Source organism: Hippocampus comes, unplaced genomic scaffold (genome assembly GCF_001891065.2).
Source record: "Hippocampus comes isolate QL1 unplaced genomic scaffold, H_comes_QL1_v1.1 scaffold382, whole genome shotgun sequence".
NCBI lineage: Eukaryota > Metazoa > Chordata > Actinopteri > Syngnathiformes > Syngnathidae > Hippocampus > Hippocampus comes.
The window spans coordinates 299,397-323,963 of record NW_017805156.1 but is presented as its reverse complement, the minus strand read 5'-3'; the positions used below and the strand labels follow the sequence as shown (position 1 = coordinate 323,963).

General features: G+C 43.5%; 2 protein-coding genes across 4 annotated transcripts in view; both read right to left on the bottom strand.

The window, feature by feature from the left end:
- The window catches only part of efnb3b (ephrin-B3b), a 77,451-nt gene extending 67,408 nt beyond the window's left edge, over positions 1-10,043 (bottom strand). Inside the window, exon 1 of one of the 2 annotated variants that reach the window (XM_019868677.1) lies at positions 8,893-10,043. In XM_019868677.1, coding sequence (XP_019724236.1) covers positions 8,893-9,008 — 116 coding nt within the window. In that variant the 5' untranslated portion in view covers positions 9,009-10,043. The remainder of the gene's footprint in view (positions 1-8,892) is intronic. The other variant, XM_019868676.1, reaches the window with a different exon arrangement.
- Positions 10,044-11,949: 1,906 nt separating this feature from the next.
- Positions 11,950-22,729, bottom strand: wrap53 (WD repeat containing, antisense to TP53). Of its 2 annotated transcripts, XM_019868681.1 has the most exons (13): positions 21,805-22,729; positions 19,716-21,725; positions 18,396-18,726; positions 18,125-18,314; positions 17,938-18,036; positions 17,734-17,842; positions 17,090-17,178; positions 15,353-15,576; positions 14,182-14,396; positions 13,720-13,823; positions 13,509-13,646; positions 12,375-12,610; positions 11,950-12,327 (listed from the first exon to the last, which is right to left on the bottom strand). In XM_019868681.1, exons 3-12 carry the CDS (start codon positions 18,607-18,609, stop codon positions 12,391-12,393), a joined length of 1,602 nt encoding a protein of 533 aa, XP_019724240.1. In that variant the 5' UTR covers positions 18,610-18,726; positions 19,716-21,725; positions 21,805-22,729; the 3' UTR covers positions 11,950-12,327; positions 12,375-12,390. The 2 variants fall into 2 exon arrangements, with proteins under 2 accessions (XP_019724240.1, XP_019724242.1); XM_019868683.1 differs by lacking the exon at positions 11,950-12,327 and having other exon boundaries at positions 12,378-12,610; positions 19,716-21,728.
- Between the last annotated feature and the right edge of the window lie 1,838 nt (positions 22,730-24,567).

Below are 24,567 nucleotides of genomic sequence, written 5' to 3'. Positions count from 1 at the left end.
CGGGGGGGGGGGGCAAATTAAGAAGTGGTGGAATGAAGGGGTGAAAAGGCAACAGGGGGAGGTGTGGGGGGGTGTACGGACAGTCCAGTGATTCCTAATCCCCTTACAGACAGCTTTGTTGAGTGATTGACAGCCCAGCGCGCCACATTAGAGCACAGGACATGGCGGTTGGTGGGCAGGGGGGTCAAAGAGAAGGGTGGGTGACCATTACTAGAGGGATTATCTCTCCCCTGGCTTCACAACCTCCCCTCTGGACACCCCCCACCCCCACCCCCACCCCCACTCCACATCACCTCATCGCTGCTTGATAGGGTCAAGTGGTCCCGGCCACTTTCTGTTGTTTTCACGCCCAACACTGCCTTTGTCTGTGTTGTTTTGCAAATAATGGCAGGAGTAATGACAGTGGGGGTGGGGGGGCGAGCAGGCATCTGTGCGGGGGTACCCAGTGTACACAAGCAGCCTACGCGGGCTCGTATACAAGCCCTCACACCCACGCCTGACGAGCACTCAAACCGCCACTCCGAAAAGCTTGGCCCTTGTTTGATTGCCAGGCCACCGCGACTGCGATCGTGTCTTCCCATCTTCCCCATTGTGGGAAAAGTTCTGAAAAGTTCCTTTTTTTGGTGCCACTTCACACAAATAATCGAAAGATTTGGTTTGGAAGATCCAAATAAGAATCGGGCATGCTTGCAGCCCAGCGCAGCACATTCGTCTACTCCACACCAAAGAAGGAGACTTCTGATAACCCCGCCCACTCCGACCCTTTGTAACCGCATTCTTCTGCGAGGCGGGAGGGGGAGAAAGGGGTGGAATAAAAGAAAGGGGGCAAGCAGAAAGGAAGAAAGATGGTCACCAAAGTGTGGCGGACCGAACCCTACGCGACATGACAGTGAGGACTTTGTAAGCGGTGATGCCTGGGATGCGTTACTAAGTCATGCGCTACTCGCTAATGGCTACTCATTCCACTAACTACTCATCTAAAGTGCGTAATTACAATAGTCGACGCTTTACTTTGTGTCAAAATAGTTGGAATAATTCTCATCTGAGGAATAATGATCTACAGAGATGGAGGGTGATAGCAAACAATTTGCCACCAGGGTGCAGAAGTGAGCAACATGAGGCACAAATTCGGCCATGGTCTGCTCCATGCAAAAAGGCACAAAAAGAAAAAATTGCACAGTATGGAAAAAAAAGGTAATAAAGAGAAACGATAAGCATTATGGGAGTGACGTCACGTGTGCGCCGAGTCAAATCATTTTTCAGCACACTGGTATGTCGCGTGTTCAGACCAAGGAAGGAAGTCGACACATTTGCGTTTTTGAGCTGGAAGTACGGTCCTTATGTTGAGTTTGTGTCGAAATAAGGGAGGTTAGTACACCCTGTGCTGTCGACAAAATGTTATCTAGCTTCAAAAAAAAAAATCTACATCCAATTTGATGAAACGTTTGTACATTCAAGCAGTTCCAACAGGTGAGGCAGAGCTGTGACTAAAGCAGGAGGTCCTTCCCTGATTTTTTTAAATTTATTGTTGACAATAAGTCAAAAAAAGCTGTATTCAATTCATTTTTTTTAAATAAAAATTTTCCTGTCAAAAATGCACTTTCAATGACGTAAGGTGAAACCAGCTGTCGTTTCTTTTGCTCTGCAATGTTGTTACTTGTGAAAGTAGCTCATAAAGTGACATGCAATCTAACTTGATGACTTTTAAAATCAAGCAGTTACTTTTACAGTCAAGTAATAAGTAATATAACCAAGTTACCTTTCCAAGTTACATGTGCCGACGCCGTGAAGCACTCAAAAGTAGCAGAAGGAGAAATGCGTGAACATTTTGTCACAGGTGTCAAACTGCGGCCCTTGAAGGCACCAACCCTGCATGTTTTAGATGTCTCCCTGCTCCAACACACCCGACTCGAATAATCAGGTTTCTGCAGAGCTTTCTGATGAGCTGATCATTTGAATCCGGTGTGTTGGAGGAAGGAGACGCTAAAAAATAAAATGCAGGCTACGGGCCCTCGGGGGGCCGCAGCTTGACATTGGTGAAGACGAGGATGTTATGTGAAGTCATCAAGCGTTACGCAACAAAACAGGGGAGGAGGGGAGGTCGACATCGGATGATCTGTAAACCGCCATGTGATTTCGCTTTCCTCGGCCCCGCCGCATAAAAACCTCCAAAATGTAATGTTGTATTTATGACACCAGTCCCATTCAAGTTATATTTAGTACAGCAAATGGAGCGTGAGCTTTCCGAGGTCGCGGTGTTACAACGGCGGGTTAACGCCAAAGCCAGATGGGCCGCGCTCTTTTAAGCGCTAATTACAACTCTGCGCGCGCGCACGTACGCATGCAAGCGCAAGCGTTTGAGGAGAGCGAACAAAGGCGGCGGAACTCCTGAAGGCGGAGAAGGGCTGTGAGGTAAACTGGCTGGTGAACGCGTTGCCGTGGAGACGCTGCAATTAGCTAACGTTAAATTCATACAGTCGAACGATTCTCAAGGCGCCGAATCGATCGCTGCGGGACTGCTTTGTTTGTCTGAGAAGACGTTTCGCGTCTCATCGTGAGAAGACTTCATCAGTTCATGCAACGAAACTTGGTTAGGACCGTAGAAGCCGAAGTAGTGGAGGCACGCCCGCGAACGGCGTCATTCCAATACGACAACACAGGTCAACAAATTTCTGATGGAACACGAAATTATACCGAGGTGTGATTGGTTGTTTGTCTATGTGCGCCCTTCGATTGGCTGGCAAGCGGTTCAGGGTGTACCCCGCCTACTGCCCCAAGTCAGTTAGGATAGCATCCAGCACATCCGCGACCCTCCTAAAGCGCTTCAGTAAATGCATGAAATTTCAGGCATGGCAAAATCTGAATTTCATGCAAGCTCTTATAGGTCAAACACAAACACAAAAAAATGAAAATATCGGGCAAAAAAATCTGATGGCAAGAAATCAAATATTCGAAACAAACGATTCCTCATTCTCAGTCGCTGACACCCACGTCACTCACCAGACCAGGACCCACTTGTCAAAGCTCTACAAACTCAAGTCACGGATGCTCGAGTGGAAAATAAGCCAAGTCACACAAATAATCGATGCATGTTTTTGTGTTGATTATGAAAATGACATTTTTATTCGAATTATCTAACACTGGTCAAAAAAAAATTTACTTTTTTTTTTTTTTTTTTTTTTTAAGTCACAAATGAAAATAAACTTTCCCAGATTATTATTTTTCTCTTGGACATCGGGTTTTCAACAGACATTTACTCTTGTTTTCTCAGTTACTATAGCTTGGTCGAATAGAAGATATCAATGTTTAAGCATGTGTGACGTAACGCTGAAAGGGTCCATTACAGACCGGGAACATAAATGATGGGTTGCCATGGCAACAATTTCCCTCCCTGCTACAAGTCTGAGTACAAAACACGCGGGTTGACGCTTGAAACTCTTTCGTTGCTTTAACTTATTGTAAGAACTACAGAGTTGACAGTTCGCTGAGGGCTTCGTGCCGAGCTGATCAAAGTGCTGGTTCGGCCCGAAAAGTTCCTTTAAAAGCTAAGCGGATTTCACCCGGTTGGACCTCCTGCGGCTGAACGTGGCGGGAGGTGTCAGTGATGAGGGATGGCAAGTTTTACCCAGTCGCATGCGGGCAGGAAGCGGCTCGCTGCGGTTCTGACCCGAAGTCATTTTGTCTGTTTGCTCCATCTGAACCGAGCACAACTGCCCGACCGCACTTCCTCTCCACTCGATCTTTTCTCCAGCTCGCCAGTCCTGTCCTGTGTCTACACAACACTTCCAGATATTACAGAAGCATTTAGCTTGTGGTTAAATTCAATACCTTAAAAAAAAGGAAAAAAATGCTTCAAGCTATTTATTTCCACTCCCAGCAAAAATGTCCTATCAAGTTGTGCATTTTCCTTAGTCTTCTTAGCTTAATGCTAACAAACAGTGGAAAACGCCATTGACATGCTAACAATTATCAACGATAGTCGCAGTTTTAGAAGCCATGTATATTGGACCACCAAAAATGGCGTGACACAAGTAGACAATATAAATACTCACAGGCATATATTCTTTATCCTCCCCCCTCCAAAAAAATGACCTCTATGCTCAATCAAAGTTGATTTGTACAGCACTCTTCTTCCATAAAATGCAACAGTAAGTTTTTGGCATGAATTTCAGTCACGCTCTCGCACCACTTATATCGCATCATTTAACCGAGTCACCTCAAGTAATAGAAGAAGTGCTACTCATTCTTCATTTGTGTCTGCATGACTATTATGCTGCCCCCGGTGGCCAGTGGGGGGCACACCTGAAGGAGCAACACAATGAATTGGATTGCAGCATTAAATCATGATACGCAAACTGTTGGACTTCTTTACCTTCTATTGAATTATGCTAAGACTCTACATTTTTGTCAAGCATATTATTATCGAGTGCTATTTTTTTTCTTATGAGTAAAAACAATCACAAATAACTTCGGCCAGGAGGACTGGATGATCCTGCTTAGGTGTGAGCTGTGAACCCTGTGTGTGTGCGCGCGTGTGTGCGTGTGTGTGTGTGTGTGTGGGGGGGGGGGGGTCACAGTGATGTCCTGTCAAGCCATGAGCCAGTGGAGCTTTACTGGTCCCACTTCAGACATCATTTGCGCACAGACTGACGACTGACTTCATTAGGTACACCTATCCTCTTGCAAACAATACAAAAACAAGACAAAGAGTCAGTTTGGATTGAGGTCAGGCCTAAATATTAGGGACATCTCTCCTTATGACGCAACGCGGAAACCACAAATATCAACGTATTGTTAGGAATATGCCGAACGACTTCTTAAAACAGATTTTTTTTTTAATGCATCCAATGACATGCTGTGTTCCTAATGCCTCCTTTCACATGCGTTTACATTTTATTTTTGCGACCTTTTATGACACTTTTGCCACTCCGGGCGACAAGATTTCCAGTAAAATCTCCTCACTTTCATTTTTTTTTCCTGCCATTGCTGTTTGTAGTAGAAACACTTAGCCTAGTTAGCTTGTCTTTCATCCGGTGCCAATTAGCAGGCGATTAATGAATTATTGAGGACGTGGAAGCAGGAGGGAGGGGGATTAAACGTAATGTCTGGAGGAGGGGGGTTGTTGGATTACAACACGCGTGAAGAGACCACCCCTTAAAAAAATAGCTCCCCGAGCATCCGTTTCAGAAAGTGAGGCGACAGAAAGGAACAACATGATGTCATCTCCATCCGTCTGTCCATCCATCCATCCATTTTCTAAACCGCTTTATTCTAACAAGGGTCACGGGGGGGGTGCTGGAGCCGATCCCAGCTGTCTTCAGGCAGTAGGCGGGGGACACCCTGAACCGGTTGCCAGCCAATCGCAGGGCACACAGAAACTAATGACCATCCACACTCACACTGACAATTTTGAGCGTTCAATCAGCCTGCCATGCATGTTTTTGCAATGTGGGAGGAAACCGGAGTACCTGGACAAAACCCACGCAGGTAAGCCGGAGCCGGAATCGAACCCGGTGCCTCTGCATTGTGAAGTCCACGCTAACCACTCGACTACTGGGCCGCCATGATGTCATCTCAACAATCTATTTCTGCACATTCTGGAAAATCATCTGATTGAGTCAATGGCTACCTGGCATGATCCCATCATAGTCACTATTAGGCCCCAAAACAACAATAACCCCCAAAAAACGTTTTAAAAAACATATTTATGATGCAAAATGATTGACACGTCATCAGTCATGCGTTTTCTTTCTGAGTGGTTGTTTTGATATTAACGGTGGCCAATATGGCACTGTGTCGGGCACCTTACGGATGCCAGCCCGATAGGACCAGTACAAAATATCAGAAATAAATTCAGTGAAGTCCACATTCTTGCTTTTTACCGCAATTACTGTATCCGTTTTATCCACTTAAATCGATCAAGCCATTTTACTGCACTGTCAACATTTTAAAGATGCTAAATATGAAAATCAGCATCAGTGAAATTTATCGAGGGGGGAGTTCCAGTTCTGACAGGTCCAGAACAACTTGATTCACTCAACAAGGCTAAAACCTCTCACACAGCTTCTCAGTAATTAACTGGTTTTGTTCTTCTTCTAAATTCCTTTGATTGAATACTGCGTGATCCAAATTGTGCAATCATTTTCAACAATAAAAGAAGACTGGAAGAAAGGTGGGCGGGCGGGGGGGGGTGAGTGAGCTTCAAAGCGGCGCATCAAGAGGTCTGAAGGTTAACAACGTGACACTCCATTTGATATACACAGACCTGACGTGAGACGCACGTGATGGACTTGGGCAACTGCGTCAACTCGCGTCGAGTTCACAAGTCCGAAGCTCAAAAACAGAGGAGGCAAAAGTTCTCTCTATATACTTCAGTAGAAGTGCAGATACTTGTGTAAATGAAAAAAAGACAGATCAAATTATATTTGATTCCTTTACAATGCAAAATGTGTGACTTTGCACAATTGAAGCTATCCAAGCGCTAGTTTCGTTAGCAAAACGAGGTTTTTGCTGATGTGGAAGCCAAACATCCATTCATCTATCCATCATCTAAAACCGTATATCCTCACGAGAGTGCCGGGCAGTAACATGCAAAGACAAACAAAAATTGATTAACTAGCTAATGATAGCAAATGAAAAAAAATCAGATTCGGATTTGTGTGATTCTTTTAAAAATTGGGTAGACATTTTTAGGGCTAGAGAGCTTTGGTTCAACTTTCATGCGATCAAAGCGCTAGCTTCATTAGTTAAACGATAGCTTTGTGAACATAAACCGAATACCAAAAGGAAAAATATTTTTCAGATCAGAGAGTCAATTTTTGGATTCCAGAATCTGGTGAATTTTAGAGCCAGCCATTGGCTCAACTCTTATGCTATTAAAACGCTAGCTTTGTTAGCAAAATGACAGTTTTGCTAACAGTGTGAACGGACAACTGGTAATTTTTGACTTTCCTTCTCTCTATTTAAAAGTTTTCTACATTGTGTCCTTCTCCGCAGAGGTTTAAAAAAAAACTAACAAGTCTATTTTGACAAGGAATGAGTAGAAAGTAGAGCTCTCTGCATCCAAAAGTCATCAGAAAATCAATACTGTCGGTACCTGAAAAACAGCATTAGATTAGTCATGAAATATTTGTACTTCCCATCACCGGTTATAAGCACTGCAAGCACATCTGCCTGAACGCTCCAGCTCTAACACACGACAGCATGGAAAAGGGAAAGGCAGAAAGTGCATGGATGTGTGTAAAGAGGAAATAAAGTGAAGGACGGACTAAGCTGATTAAGTATGAATGCTAAGCTTTGTGAAGGCACACAGTGGCGTACAACAGGCTTTGTACTTTGCACATATGAGCAACCCGGTTGCAGATGACTCAGAGCGCGGCGTCACAGTCCCGCATCCCCCACTAATTGTCATCCGGGCCACTTTACACTAAACTCCATAAGGGCGCAGAGACACCTGTAAAGGCCGTAAAAGCCTGCTAGCATTTAGCTGTGCCAGAAATGCAGAAAGGACGCCCCCCGCCCCTCGCCCCCTGCTTGGATCCACATCCAACCCTGTGGGCTGAATCCACCCACTGCTGACAACAAAAACCCTCATTAGAGGCTTCACGCCTGGCTCCACAGTGGGAGGGGAGACTCCCGTACACTGTTGCATCCCGCACGGGAGAGGAGGAGCCAGACTGGCCGTAGCCATCCCCCCCCCCCCCACCCACCCCCCCCCACCCCCAAAAAAAAAAAAATTGGAGAGAGCGTCCAAGTGTGAATTTGTGATACAGTCTGGAGCACCGCTGGCAATGTTTAAAGATTCAACCATTATGATTTGTTCATTGTTCCTGAAGAAATAGACATGAAGTGCACTTGTGTTGCTAACAAATTGCCACATTTTGGTTCTTCTTTGACCCATGACCAATAAGTGCCCGAGAGAAGGGAATGCGGCTCAGTTTTTAGAGGTTCGGTGGTGCTTTGAGTCGAATCAAAATCTTAAATAATCTTTTTTTCCACTGAAACGAATGAAAATCAAATTCTTCCTTGGCCACCTGGGGGCAGTATAAGACAGAAAGACATTTTGTTCACTGAACTCCTTTCAGCTCATCAGTAAGGCATTATTGGTAGTCATTCTTCGCAGAGGATAAAGAATGTATGAGCGAATGTATGTTATATAGTTTGCCGACAAGAAGCTGTTCAATCCACTGCTTAACGGGTTGTAACGCCACGACATAGATGTTTAGCTTTTGCATCAAGCTAGCTGACTGGAAGGTGAAGTACGTGGTCATTTTAAAAACACGACATGTAATTCTTTGTTCGCTGTTTGACGGGTTACTTCAACTGGGAGCGACAGTTAACGGTCAAACAAGTGCGGCTGTGGCCGACACCTTACTGAGAGCCGACGCCGAGGGTCAAATCATTAGAAACACCTCCCACAAAAGCTATTGTGCTTCATGTCATGAGACCGTGCAGGTGTTGTGAGCAGCTGCTGTGCATTCGACTGTCTCGAAGGCAAACAACAACAAAAAAAATCTTTTTAGGGCAAGAAGTGTGTGACAAGTTGCTTTTTTTAAAAAACTTCTGCTGGTGACTTGTTGCATTCAAAAAGAATTTCAATTTCAAAGTGGAGACTTTGCCATCTCCGTAAATGCAGCCAAACAGCTCTCGGGAATTCAGCAGCCAATCTATTTCTGACACTCAAAAGCTTCCGTCTGTGGATGGCTTTTAAAAGGATCCTAAACATGACATTTTGGACTCACTGACATGACAGAAAGGACTTTTGATTCCACCTATTGTCACCACGGGTGGCAAACGTGAGGCGAAAGAACAACAATTTCAGCCTGAAATGGACACTCGAATCGTTAACGGATCATTGTTGGCGCTCCAATTCAACACAGTCTGTTTCCTTACCTCTCGTTGAGAGAATTCCAATAGATGGGCTCCATGTTGCTGGCCGTGGTTCCCAGTAAATCCAGTACAAACGCCAGCAGGACCCACAATCCATTCACACTCCACGGACACGCCATCTCCAAATTCGGTCCACGAGTGGTGGTGTCAAAAGCAAAAAAAAAAAAAAAATCCAAAAAAAGACTTCCCAAATTGGAGGCGAGTCAGAACCTCATGGGCCCAGGATGGGTTGAATTAAATGGATATATTAAAAGTATATTATAATAATAAACACCAAAACTTTCTGGACTATTTCTGCACCAACCCCATGACTTTCACACTAATGTGCCCTTAGCGCACACATATATAAAAATGGCTTTGGTCCAGGACGCAAATCAAACTCGAGTGAATCCACTGTTGTCAAATGAATCACAAGCCAGCCGCGATTCCGTTCTCGTTCCTTAATTGTCTCAGTTTCGAACAACGCTCCCTTGTTGTGTGTGCACCCTCTCCCATTACCTTTCCCCGACGCCTCATGCAACACACGATAGAACTAAAATACACATTCGGGACGTTTTTTTGCGGGGGGTCAAAAAAAAAAAAAAAACGCAAGCCGCTTTATAGGCTAAAAATATGCCACCGGACTCCTCATCTTGACGCTCATAAACGTTTCTCAAGTCCAGTCGGTGCACATCACAATCCTTGCAGACGGTTTGTAAATCCACCAATGCTTCAATTCTCAATTTGAGAATTCAAAGAGGTACGGAGGGGGAAAAAAGAAATCCAAATGTGTGTGGCAAGGTAAAAGCGTCTATTTCAAGAGTTTGGGGGGGGGAAGCATCCACGCTTTGCTTGAAAGAAAACTTGCCGAGTGCTTTAATTTGTGGGGGAAAAAGATAAAGAAACGAGCCTGGGTCCAAAAAAAAAATGTGTGCGTGAGATCCGCTCCGACCAACAACACGACAACGTCACAATCCCGTCACTGATCCGACCTGCACGGAGGTTCACCGCGTACTGGCAGAACTGCCAGGACCGTGGCCGGAACACCAGAACCGAGAAGGGAGGAGGGAGGTGGGTGGAGACGAAGAAAGCTTTGTAATATCCCCGTTCGAAGACTGCGAGGCAGGACGCACCGACAGAACATAATACATTAGGGGAAAAAAACAAGGGCGGGTGTCGTAAAGTACCTTTACGGCTTGCTCGCAACACCTCCTGATTCGGACCTGGGCTCGGATGCGCTTTATTTTGGTGAAAAAAAGAAACACCCAAGAAGCATTTATCTTCGACGGAAGAGCAAGAGCGCCCCTCAACTACACATCATAAAAAGACACTCCAATGTTTTTTTTTCTCCCAGAAAAGTGAATTAAAAGAAACGTGAGGTTAACTAATCCTGGCGTGTTGTTTAAGAAGCGAAACATGCAAATAAGCTACGAGCCAGAAGACGAGGGCGATGCACACTCTTGATAAAACACAAAACAAAAGAGGTTTGGTGATTTTGGGGGGCCTGCGAGGTCGCCATTTCACTAGAATGAACCCGTCGAGGTTAGAGTTGCAATGTCTCTCAAAATGGGGATTATACTGTCACCATGCGGACAAATGGAGTACTGCCGCACTTTTTGTCCCACGTTAGACGACAGGCCCTTAGACAAGAGGTGCAAAGGTTTTTTTAATTCGACTTTTGGTGTCATACATTTTGATTGCATCATTAAAGTTGAAATGAATCCACACTGACCCTCTGGGTTTTTTTTTTGTTTGTTTTTATCAGCTCACGTTCGCCGCATTTCTGCCTGTTGGCCTCCATTCGTGCTCCGACCTTCAACTCTCCTCCATGACTCCATCGCCTCCCTGGTGACCGTGGCTTCGGGGCCTTGTACCCGATACGCAAACAACACCGGAAACGCCTCCTGCTGACTCTCATCCACGGCAAGACGCATCCAGCAACACAAAGAGCTCAAACGGGAAAACACACATGATGGGAATGAAACTCACACCGAGCTTGATGCACGAACGTGTGTGCGTGCGTGCGCATGAGTCAGTGTCAGCGCACAGCATCCTCGCCCGCCTCGTAGCTGATAGATCTCAGCTGCACGTCTTTATCCTTCGGCATCAGTCTGTTCCCGTGCGCGGGTGAGCTGAAGCTCACAAACACGTACAAGCGCATGCACGCGCACGCCCGCAACAGAATCAACACAAAAGCTGCCGACAAAAGTTTCCATTTCATATTTCCGGAGGGCAATTCGAATATATATATATTTTTTTTAACATGAGCCGCTACCAAATGGTTGGGTAGGTGTGCCTAATTTTGCGGCCAGCCAGTGCGCCACCTTGCCAACTAGGAATTCATCCTTGATGGCGCCTCAGTTCATTTTTCTTGTCCTCCCTTGTTGTCTTCGTACCGACTATCCTCCCCTGAGGCGGTGACGGTTGCTAAGCAACAGCCACCGCAGAGCAGCGCAGCACAGTTACCCCCCCCCCCCCACACACACACACACACACATACACACAGCTCCAACTCCAAGCCCCACTCCCCATTCGGAGGGCCTCGACTAATCACGTGCCGGGCAAAAGGTGAAACCATCGAGTGGTGGGTTAACATTTCCAAAGCAAAGGTCGACAGACGTCTCGGATACGGACCGCACAGAGTTCGTTGAAGTGATGTTCTTGACTTGCTTTCGAGCTCAGGGGAGAGCAAACGGCAGGTTTGCTCGCAGTATCGCAATAGTCGTGTTGAAGTTTCATTTTTGAGAGCCGAGTCACAATACAAGAACAATAAAGTCAGATATTTGAGAAAAACGTAACATGTCAAAATGAAAGTTCTACCTGTATTACAAGAATAGTGATGGATTTGTCATGATTTATAATTTTGAGATTATAGTCATATTTTAATGCAAAAAAAGTATATTTGAGATTTAATTTGTACCTTACAGTTGCATATTTTTATGACTAAAAATTGTGTATTTGAGATTTATGTTGTAGTACAAGAAAAACAAAATCCCATTTCTGAGAGGAAAAATACAACCCTCAGAAATATGCTACTATTTTTCTTGCCAGGGTAGGTTTAAATATTACTTTGTAGATGTGAACCAATTTATGTTTTTCTTTATTTATTTGTCTGCATTTTGCCGATTGGTCCACACGGAAAAGTATTGGAAATCATTTAGTCAGTTGGGTAAATCTAGTGATTTGCGCAACCGCCCTGCAAGTGGCTGAAAATGTTCCAACTTTGAAGGGGTTGGAGCGCCCCCTGGTGCTTCAGTGTGCTCTTGACAGCCTGTGGACGACAATTTGTCAGGGTATTCAGATTGTATTTGTTTGAAAAATGTGTTGCATATGTACAAGCAGCAGTTTAAAAAAGCAAAGCGCATGATCAGATGCACACTTGTAGCACCACACACCAAAAAAAAAAAGTCCAAATCACAAAAATAGAACGCTTCTCGCACAAATGTCTTAATTTGCGTCCTTGCTGTTAAAAAAAAAAAAAAGTTTTGTAATGGGCACAGTCTCGCCTCGTGAAATTGAAGTTCAACTGTGCATGTTTGAAACCTCCTCACTCTGCTCCTCAGCGGGGGGTCCGCACGGTCCGGCCCACCATATGCTCAGCCCGTTGTCGGCGCGGTTGGCGGCCGGGTCGCCTCCCTCAGTGTCAGAGCACGAGGAGGACGAGTCGCCCTCGCCGTCGCTGGGCCACAGGAACTGCCGCTGGCCACTTGATGTGGCCACCAGCGGCATGAACGGATGAATGCTGCGCGCACAAAATCATAATCAATAACTTCATTTGGTGGAATAATTTGAAAATGAACTCGAGAATTGCGGAGTCGATTTCTTGGGGGGGACAAAACAAAACAAAAATTGGAAATTGTATACAAGCTGGCGTGTGCAGGTAGATTTTCTTTCACTTTGTAAAATAATTGGTTAACTTTAACTCAATAAAAAAATAAGAATGAATTGTTTACTGTTCAAATAAAGTAATATTTTTTTAACACAAATATTTGAAAAATATAAATATTTATTTGAAGAACAGAGGTTAATGTGAGCCTCACCGTTCTGACTTAGTAAATCACAAAAAACGCCATTTGCTTTGATAACGTCACATTTTTAAAAGGAAAAAAAAAAAAGGAGTTAAGATTACCGCCGCAATACTACAAAAATGAAGTGGCATTTTTTCAAACAATTTAAAAAATTTTTTTTGAACAAATTCATAATTTTACAAGAACAAAGCTGCATATTTTTGGGGAAAAAAAATCTTTTGAGATTCAATTTGTAATTTTAGAATGCATAATTTCGAGGAAAATGTACCATTGTAATTCTCCAAGAATAAAGTTGCAGATTTTTCACGAAAAAAGTTCTTTCCATATTTTTGAGACAATAATTCTTGATTAAAGTCATAATTTTAAAGAATAACGTTGCACTAAAGGTACTAAAATGTTCAGATTCCGAAGTTGTTATATTAGAAATTTATTTGCATCATTAAAAAAAGGCTATTTTTGAGTTGTAATGTTACAAAAATACAATTGCACATTTTCGAGAAAAAGCCATCTTGATTCGGGGTGGAACTTTTTTCCTCCGAATGCTGTTTCCCCTTCTGTCTGCTTTAAAACATGCCCACGATTTTTGGCCACCCCGTGCCAGTGAGCCGGTACCTGATCCCATTGGTGCAGTCCCAATGGGCCTGGAACCTGAGCTGAGGCTGCAGTAGCTCCTCACCACCTGGGGGGGTCTGGGTGTCCCACACTGACACCTCTCCCTCTGTGCCCCCACTCAGCAGGTACCTGCCCGACCTGGCAGAGCACAAACGCACATAGGAGGGACTTTTGCCGGGCGGAGAGCGACGGCGGACAGATGTCCACTTACGGGTCCAGGTCGAAGTAGATGCGCTGATTGGTCGCCACGTTCCTTTTGAGCGAGAACACGACCTGACCGGGCTCTCGAAGGTCCCAGCACAGGATCTCGGGATCCTGCGCATACATCACACGTGATTTACTGTGCGAAAATCTGCTCGGTTTTCCCCAATGAATAACATATTGTTTTTGTTAAAAATGAATGATAATCATTCATGTGATGACACTGATGACAATTATTTTTTTACAGTTAGGAAACAGATAAATCGCAGTAATCGACATTTAATAAAAAATAAAAAAAATCTCTGACATGATCGCTTCTATAACATTCCTAGAAAAATCACAATGTCCCATTACTGGTGAGATATTTTTTTTTCCCCAAACGGGCGCACGGGCTTACTCACGTGGTCCTCGAGGGCGACCATGTTGGTGACCCCTGTTGGCGTTTGGAGCAATATTATTTCAATTCACCCACCTTGCGGCCCCCCGTGTACAGGTAGTTGCCGTCGGGTGAGAAGAGCAGGTGGGTGAGGCCCCCGCGGTGGCGGGTGGGCAGCAGTGCCAGCAGGGTGCCGTCCTGGCACGAGTAGAGGCCGGCGCAGCGCGAGTACGAGCCGCAGGCATACAGCGACTGGCACGGGCTGAAGGCCAAGCAGGAGATGATGCCGCTCTGGCCGTTTTGCTTCTTCGCTGCGGTTGGGAGACCAAAAGGGAACGTTTTGGGAAAGGGACATTCGCCTCATCTATAGCGCGCACACATTCCCTCTCAGGCACTCATAATAGACCAAAAGCTCACATTCTCTCTCACGCTTACTCTCGTGCTTTTTGTCACACACATTTTTTCCCCTCACACTTTTTTTTTTTTTGTATCAACGTCCGAATTTCATTAGAATTGACTCTCTCTCCCTCTCCCTCCCTCATTAATTTCCAGAACATGACTCGGCGCTAATCTCTGTAACAGCATATGCTAAAATAAAATGACCTAAATTGAGCCGTTTTTTTGAGGGTCCTTATTTTCAATGTAAAAAGAAAGAAAGAAAAAACACGATATATCAATAAAACAATATAAAATAGTTATATGCAGTTAGTTTTCAGTCCTACCCTAAGGTAAACTGTAAAGTTTCCACTGCAATGCAATTTGTGCTAACTATTGTTTCAGAGTTACATAAATGGGCCGATAGAGTGTTTTGGCCAAAACGCACAGTCGTCAGTCAAGAAGAGTGCTAGCAACTGCCGCCATTATCAAAAACAAACGGCCAGTAAACAAAAGAGCTACGCATCGTTCGAGGAGAGATGAACGGAAAGGTTGTTTGAAGTGCATAAGAGAGCATTTGAATGCAGCCGCGGCATTTTGTTGCGTTGTTCTTCTCGGCCCGCTCAAGGAGACGAGACTCGAGACGTGACGAGCGGCGGGCTAAACGATCCTTGTCGGGGCCGTCTGTTCCCCTTTTTTAAAAGCTTGTTTTTCTTCAAACGCTTCTCTTACAGAGTCAGCAAACTGCATCGAGCTAATGTTGTTTATCTGATGTTGTTTTGAGTGAAGACAATTTGCTACAGCCACAACATTCTTTCAGCTCCAGGGTTACGCATAATTTACTCCCCCGCCCCCTTTAATAACCAACCTCACATTTCGGTTTACGGCTGACCTGTGGTGGGCCGCTCCTCGCAGTCTCTGCCGGGCCGCTCGGTGTAGAAGACCCTGACGGTTTTGTCAAAGCCGCAGTAGAGCTGCGAGCCGTCGGGGGAGAAGCAGAGCGAGTGGGCCGCCGTCAGCTCGTCCAGGTGGTTGTAAGGACGGAAGCTGGACCGCACCTCCCCGTAGAAGGCGTCCCAGATGTGTACCGGGTTGTCGCGGCTACTGCTGGCAAAACTGAGAGAACGAAAACACTTTGGCTGCGTTCACTCGTTCCCTAATCACTACATTTTACTCCAGTGGATTATATAATCAGTCAAATAAAGAATATTTTTGGACAGCCTGGAAATAAAATTGTGTTCCAGAAGGTCGAACTGATGCCTGAATGTAATCATGCAAAGCCCAAAATAACATCACCGCCGCTTAATTAGCGCAAAGCTAATTAGCCGCGACGGCATTGCCGCTTTGTTTCAGCGCCGGGGAGTGGCTAATTATCATCGCTCCACTGCTGCTCGCCTGGAGCGATGGCCAAAACGTTCAATCATAACGGGAGGCCCGAGCCCCGCTGATTAGGATCCAAGGATAGAATAGTTTGGGATTTTTATGGTCGTTAGTTTTTCTTTCGGGGCGGCCTGGTAATCCAGTGGTTAGCGCATCGACTTCACAGTGCAGAGGTACCGGGTTCAATTCCAGCTCCGGCCTTCCTGTGTGGAGTTTGCATGTTCTCCTCTTGTCTGAGTGGGTTTTCTCCGGGTACTCCAGTTTCCTCCCACATTCCAATGAGTTTTCGTTTTAGTTTTCAGACCTGGGCAAAGTTGGGTCACCTCCCGCCTGTCTCGAGTCTCTGACCGGCCCTCAAAGTGACCATGAAGTCAAAGTAAACTCTAATCTATTTATCAGCTGTGGTTTTTGGGGCCACGTGTGGATGCTCGTACAAACAAGGTAGTGACCAAGAGCTACAACTACAGCGATGCTGACATAGCAACGTGTTCAGGATATTTCGCAACTTTTTGGAACCTTCCAAAGAAGAGACTAGCAAAAATGACAACAGAGGTCCTGATGTTAGCAATTACCTTTTTCCCTGCACGGTAGAGGGAAGATTTTTTTTTTTTTAGTGTCCATTTATTATTGTGTTTAAATGTTTTACTTCCCAATTACAACAATACAATGCAATTTAAACAAGACCTGATGGTTTGTTTTTGTTTTTTTTTTAATAAAAAATAATATCAAACAAAGTTGAGGTTAACATGTTGGCTTGGCCCCTGCCAAGTGACCCAGTTCCTCAATTGGCCTTCTGGGCAAAATTAATTGCGCATGTCTGTATTTAGTATTAGTTTTGTTTTTTTTAAACAAAAATAAAAATATTTGAAATGAAACCAAAAAGCTCATGTGTGATATTAATCCACAAAGATGAAAATTAAGAACATTTCCGCTATAATTAATAATTATAGATGAAAATTAAGAACATTTCCACTATAGCGGAAATGTTCTTAATTTTCATCTTATATATATATAAAAAATAACAAATGTAGTTACTTTTAGTTTTATTTTTTATTTTTTCTGAAAGCACTTTGCATTTTTATTTAATTACGAATTTTTTTTTCAATTTTAGTTTTAGTGATTTCATTAATGAAAACCAACCAGGATATCCTTGTTGGAGCAGAGCTATCAGAAAAGGTGCAATAAGCACACAAACATGTCGCTTAAGTTTCACCACGATGGTCAGAGATTAAACCGGGCGAGTACTCACAAGCAGGTGTGAGGCTCCAGAGAGTTCATTTTGGGGTACCAGCAGTAGTCATACACAGTGTCTCCCTCAGCCATTTTCAGCACCGGACTCTGGCAATACAACAACAAGAATGTCGGTGTAAACTTAAATGGCTAAAACCAAACTGGATGATCAATTATGCCTTTACAAAGATGACAATGTTCACCCAATGTACACAAATGAGGGTTTCTTGAAGTTGCAATATCAACACTGACCTGATGGGGGCACCAGAGGAATTCTAATGAGCTTGCGAGAGTGCATGGTTTTGCGCTCACGTCTTATTTATTCAGTCATTTATTTTTATTTTGCACAAAGTACAATGTGTCACTTACAAAACACTTTGTTGCAAGTACCACCATTGCGGCCAACGTTATAATTAGGCCAGAATGTCCAGAAAAACCGAGGAAGATGGTAACATTGTGAAAAAATGAAAACTAGATACCTAATCAAACGTATAAAACAAACGCTTCCAGATGTCATTCATATGTATTGAACTTAAAGGTAAAAATATAATACAACTGTACTTCGGCAATGATATATATATATTTTTTTTTTTTTGGGAGCATACCACATGAGGGAGCCTGCGTACCACTTGAACAAACTTTGAGAACCTATGTAACGCTCACCATCTCTGGCAGCACATCCCAGTTGTAGGTATAAACCTCTGGAGGAAGGTTGTAGACGCGGAGCACATTGTCTGCACTGTTGCTCAGGATACAGGAACCATCCGGAGCCCTGATGGGATAGAGACGGAAAAGTCACTCTGATTTCATCCAACACACAATTTCATAAAGAGTATGTTGATTTGTAACTTGGTGAATTTTAATTACCATTTGCAACCTTTGAGGTAATTCTCTGGGAAATTGGAGTATTCGTTCCAGGAGCTCGTCAGTACCTGGGGGGTCTGGGAAAAGTCTAAGGCAAGGTTTCTGGGATGAAAAGAAAGAAAGGGGGGAAATAAAAAAGTCAAAGCGAGTCATGTTAATGCAATACCATATAAAAGTTGGTTCAACTTACTGCTGTCCTTCATTGGGACTGTCAGCAGATTCATTAGGCTTCTCCTCCAATGGTTGCATCCCTCCATCATGGCAGCCATCGGCATTCTGCTGGCAATGCCCCTCCTCCTCGGTGCCTCCACCTAAAGTCGTCCCCTCTTCATCTTCATCTTCTTCTCCACCGACTTCAGCATGCAGGGTGGTTTCTGTTGCTAAGTCCAGAAAACAAAATTCCATGTACATATGACAGAATCGCTATGATGTCAAAACAATGAGAAGAAAACATTCTCTACTTTGCTCGTCCTGCTCCATGTCTGCTTGTGCTGGCTGGAGATCCCCATGCAGCCCCTGTCCCTCGTCACCAAGCCGGGGACGTTTGGCAGGAGTGAGGCTTCCTTCATCCCAATCCTCCTGGACGGTTGCATCCTCTTGAGGTGGTTCACGATCCCACTCTATGTCCTGCCCCTCTATCACTGCATTTTCAGGGCTCATACCCACGTCAGTCATGACTTAGTTCCTCCCTGGTGGTGGGCTGTCAAAAATGCAAAGCTGTGGTCTGCTTTCTTCCTGCAGGGTGGCTTTCTAAATATGCTGGCAGACGAGGACATTACAGCACCCACAGGCCTGCAAACAAAGAGGACACACACTCATCAGAACACAGATGGAATTGAACTGTTTTGTTGGAAGTCATTTCTTGTAACATTAGGAGTTGGTAGTAACATGTAACAGCTACCTGAGTAACTTTTTAGTAAAAATAATGTACTCGGGGCAGTTTCCTTATTATTCATACGCACATATTTTTATAAGGAGGGAATGCTACTCTTACTTCATTATTTTGAGCATACATCGCACTTGCTACGTACTCTCTGTTGCATTGCAGTAATGTTGATTCGTGTAAAGTTTTGGGAAAGGAGCAACAAACAATCAGTGTTAGACATCACTGTTGAGCTAAATGTTGATGTCTTATTTGTGTACAGAAATTAATTTAGCTTAATTTGTTATTTTAATTTAAATGTTTTTGCAAAAATGATATTGTCGGGAAACGGAAGTTGCACGTTCATATTTTATATGTATTTTTCGATTCGATGGCCATGATTTACAAATTAAAAAGTTACTCATCAATTATTCTGTCCTTATTTACTCTAACCCAAATTAGTTATTTGGGGTACTGCATTTAACATTGTAGTTCATTCTTATATTTAAAAGAAAACAGTACTCCGAGTACAAATTTTCGCTACTTTACCTCCCTATGTAAAATATACTCGGCTAAAAAATATGCACATACCTTAAAAAAAAAAAAAAAAAAAAGTAGTGTAATTTATTTGTTCAATATTTATTGCGGAAGACAAAACCAGGTTTACGCGTTAATTATGCGACAGCAATAACGTAAATAACCGGGCGTCTGAGTAGTTTTCCAAAGCTATTTTCCATTCTACTTAATACATATACATACGTTATTTGCCGGAAAATCTAGCACGTTTAGTCTCAAGCATGCTGTACGAGTACTCAGTCTAGCAAAAAAAAAGCTGTCTCGCTTCCATTTGTTTCAAACGTTGGCGCAAATAATAGTGTACGTCACGTTAGCATTAGCATGCTATCACTCTCCAACTCACCCGATTTGTGGCTCTTCCCAGCCTCTAGTCTCGTTAAATTCAGTTTAAATTCTCCTTCGTGGTTGAGGCGAAGGTTCCACCGGAGTGTATTGAAGCGTGTGTGGCGTCTACTTGAACGAGGTATCTGGAGATGTTCTATATCGGAGTTTTTGTTTTCTCTGAGCAGGAAGAGGCATTTATGGCGTGTAGCCATGTGTTCAGCAAGTCTCGCGCGATTACGTTGGTATGCGTGATTTGGGGAGCAAATGAATTGCGCAAGGGTCAGTCGCTAACTGCTAATATTTATTTTGTTCTTCAAACATAACAATCCAAATTATTTACATATCTTTCGGGTGCTCTTTTTTCCACCAAAAGAACATAAGCCCTTTGAAGCGTGAAGTCAAGTCGAAAATGTCCTTTGCCAAGTCGAAAATGTTCTTTGCCATCATGTTCTACCCCCTCCGCCTAGTCTGAACACGTTATCATGTATTACTCTTATTTAACAAATGAAAAATTAACACCGATGTCTAGAGTAGTCTAAACACGGCATCACGAGTGTGGGTGGATTAGTCTTATTTCACAAAAAATAACGTTTGTTCAGACTCGTGAAGGCACATAGGACAAATCGTCCCCCACAAAATTTGAACTTGACTTCCGCTTCAACTCTGCTAGACTAAAAACAAAAGGAGCTGAGCTGATTGGGTTATACAACTTAATGTTAGTGTCAGTGTTTTGTTTGAGAATGCCAAACACAACCAGATGATCATGTATGCCTCGTACAATACAATTTAACTGTTTATCTTGTCATAAAATCAGCAGTGCAGCAAATCTAGCTGCAACAATTTACTAAAGACCAACAAGAATCGCTGAATTTCATCTTAAAAATAAGTCTTTTTCTGACAGACTGACATGGGTTTTAGTCTATAATTCACACCTTTTAGCTCAGTCAAAATGACACGAATCTGCTCCAGTACAAGTCAAAGCTAACGTGCATCGCTCTTAATTGAAAGTAAATCTGTAATCACTGGAAACGGTAGCATCAATCTATGAAATCTGATGATACGGTCATGCATCAAAAACAGGATACATACAGCAAGCATCTAGAAATGTACAACTTCAGTAAAAGTATAAACCTGCAAACTCTAAATTGAACGATGATCTGGTTTAATTTGGCTTCAAGGTTTACATCTTGCTTATTGATATTTGGTCACGCAGCAACAAATCAGATTTAACTTCTGTCCTTTCAGCTCAGCTCCAAATACCACCAGACACTTTTAGTCAGTCTGCAGTGCCCCAGCCACGCATCTAAACACTATTTTTCCAATGGAAAAAAAAAAACAACGGGGGGAAGCCAACCACCAGTTCCAAAAATATATACATACATAGTCAAGAAAAGCTTGCTGCTCTGTTCTTGATATAACCAGAAAGGCCGGTACATAGCGCAGGTTGTTATGCAGTTGTGTCCGACTCAAAATTCTCTGGTCAGTGAAGCCGTTCCGGATTCGACTGTACAGTTTTAAGGCATGTTGAACTGGAAAATTAGAAGATGTGGGGGGGGGGGGGGGAGGGGGGGGGGAGACTCAAAACCACCAACATACAAATGTACAGTATTTACAAAGCCCCAAATTGAACTGGTGTGTGCGTGTGACTGGAGAATCTATGTGACATGGAGCAAAGTTAACTTGTGTCAAAAGTCTTTTTTTTTTCGTTTGTTTTTTTTTTTTTTTTTCTTTTTGTACAAGTTTTCAGTCCAGCCTAATTCACGGCTGCAGAGCTTCGTGGCGGTTCGTTATCCACTCGAAGCCAAACGGGCCTTTTGTCCTTGCCATCCAAACAGGGCCTGCTGGTAGGTTAGGACCCACTTCGGAGCAGCCCGTCCGAGGTGGGTGATGATGGTCATGGCTCACAGACTGAATCCGTTGTCCTCACGTCAGCCCGGTTTTTTCCAGGAAGCTGCAAAAGGCTAGAGTTCGCTGGGTCGGGTCTAATCTGATTGACTGACGATTGCAGGCAAAGTGGCACACAGGCAAACTACTTGCAAGAAGACAAGAATGGGACATGAGTACATTGAGCAAAAAGCAACACGGTCGTCGGGCTTCATCGGTCTTACCAGTGCCAAAGGTTTGGACCTTGTATGGTTGTGTCAAAGCAATCTCGTAGCCACGGCAACATCCATTTGCGAAGAGTCCTGCTGAAGCTATCTAACTCCAGGGGGGAAGGTTTAAAAAAAAAAATTTAAAAAAAAGTTTTTCTTAAAAAAAAGTCACTGACATAAATGGCGCGTCATGAGTTTTCCTTCATCTGTCCGCAAGCCGTCTTGTAGTCTACTCTGAAAGGTGATAGAAAAATATGGTTATGTACAGGAGGCTCCAGTCTCTCAGTTCATTTTCGGAAATTTCTTTTCAGTGACGCCACCATCCTCCCGTTGTGCTCCCGTCCCCAAAAAATGGTACCTCACAGCTTGAATTCAAACAAAAGTGCATAGGTGAGTTGGTTAGGGCAGGGTGAGTGCTGGCGAGGACTGAGCCCGGGACTCGTATTGCCTCTCAGTTCCTTTTCCGACTGGCGTCGCCCTGCACTCCGTTCCACGCACCAGGAGAGAAAAAAAACAAAACAAAAACAAAAACAAAACAAGACAATGGAGCCCAATCCTTGGGATATCCTCACTCCGCACCGCAGTCCCAAAAAGCTCCAGTTAGGCAGCAACATTGTCCATCTTGCCTCAAGAACATCACTCAGTGTCCACAATGGCAGAAGCGCACTTGCAAACTCTGCCCATTGAACATGGGAAACAAAAACAAAAAGACGCTGAGGGGGACGCGCCCACTGATATCCATGTGGTTTTGTAAACAACCAAAGCTCCAGTATGGAATAGAAATAGTCCTTTCTTTTAATTCTTAGTCACCATTTGTACGATCAGGATTGTAGAGGCAGTGTGTTCAACAGTATCTATCCACAGTTCTTTTTTTTCCTCTCCTCCACTGTGTACTTAGAAAAAAAAATTCCTCTATGAAGCTTTCTTGTATTTTGTTTCCATTTTTGAAATCTTCTGAGGAAAAAAAAATATATCAGCACGGGTTTCTTGTCATTTTTTGGAATACATTCAATATTTTCTTAAGAAAGAAATACACTTCACATGGCGAGAATGAAACAAAAACAAAACAAAAAGTATCACAACAAAAATAGCAGCCCCAAGTGCTCATTATCTTAGTCCAAATACTTTTTAAACTTTGTATATAATGTATATATTTGTATATATTTCTCATAAAAAAAGGAAAACTCATCATTATCAAATTGCAACAACGAACAAGTAACAATGCTAACCTTACATGCACCGTTAGGATGCTGCAATTTTTTTTTTTTTCCTCAACCTTTCATTCACAAGTTCGAGCTAACAAAAGGCAACGTGATCGCACCCCACCAATGGATCACCCCCAGACCGAACCAGAAACACCAACGATATATTTATATATATTCATATATATATAAAAACACACACACACACTTGACATACACTGTGCTGAGCACTGACACACGTCACACTCACTCTGAAAAAGAGCTAATGTCTCAATGGCCATGCACCCGATCCAAGTTCTTAGGCACAAATGTGCATTCACACACACACACACACACACACACACACACACACACACACACACACACACACGCACGCGCACCGTTCAATCATTTTCAACCCAAATTAGGCTGTGGTGAATTTATTTTTTTTCTTGTCCTTTCAAATTTACACCATCTCTGAATAACTGTGCTGCTATCTAGTGGTGAACAGTGGGAATACATCCAACATTGACGAGCGATAGATGAAAATATGATAATTACAACAAAAAAAAAAAAATCTGCCAAATAGTGAGACCTGGAACCTGTGATTGAGGGCGGGGTTTACTATACTACTTATTAGTTGATATTGGGTCATATGACCTGTCCTAGAAATAAGGCTGGTACTGACCCGATACCGGTACCTGGTATCAGTGCTTGCGCATTGATTGAATTGAATTGTTATTATTACCATTTGCACATTCGCCCACACCACATGAAAAACATCAGCCTGCCCATTCACTTACTGAATACAAATAATCTTACTCATCAGTCCATTCACACCCAATTTCAAAGCCCTCCGTCCCTCCATTCCCAAAGTGCAAAACGTGAGTCTCTGCAATCACACCCACAAGGAAAAAAGAAACATTCCACTTTCCAGTCACATGTACATGTTAACATATGTTGTGTCCAAGCGTTATGTCAACATTTGTCCACTCGCGTAGACAGGTCAACAAGGGTCTGTGCATTCACACACACACACACACACACACACACACACACACACACACACACACACACACACACACACACACACACACACACACACACACACACACACGCACGCGCACGCACACACACACACACAAAAGCACATTATTGAAAATGAGTACCTGTCGTCTCGACTCATTTCTTTCAACAGCAAATGAACAATCTCACTCGCACGCACAAGCCCGCGATCATCTTCTCCGGTGATTTCCCCCAGTCATTCAAACGCGACAGAGTTTATCACGAAAGCGGAGGGAGAGAGAGAGAGAGAGAGAGAGAGAGACGGAGCTGCTAAGAGAAAGGATGTGTTGTGCAATTGCCCTCTCTCTTACTCAATGCTCACTCACACACACAAACATCAAAGTACAAAATAAACATTAGACCAAAACAACTCAAGAATGGCCACTTTTCTCACACTAATAGAAAGCAACTTAAAAAAAAAAAAGACATTGTGCACACTGGTATATTACTGACAAAGAACCAATCACACATCAGTCATTCAGACACATTCACAAAAATATCCACTTCTATCACTAACCCATTTTTTTTGGGA

Bases quoted from the DNA above. Each gene is read 5' to 3' on its own strand.
- wrap53 (XM_019868681.1), bottom strand. From the start codon at position 18,609: ATGACTGACGTGGGTATGAGCCCTGAAAATGCAGTGATAGAGGGGCAG. The intron at 15,577-17,089 runs GTGAGTACTCGC...TCGTTCTCTCAG, and splicing joins CTGGAGCCTCACACCTGCTT to TTTTGCCAGCAGTAGCCGCG. The intron at 13,647-13,719 runs GTAAGTGGACAT...GTGCTCTGCCAG, and splicing joins ATCTACTTCGACCTGGACCC to GTCGGGCAGGTACCTGCTGA.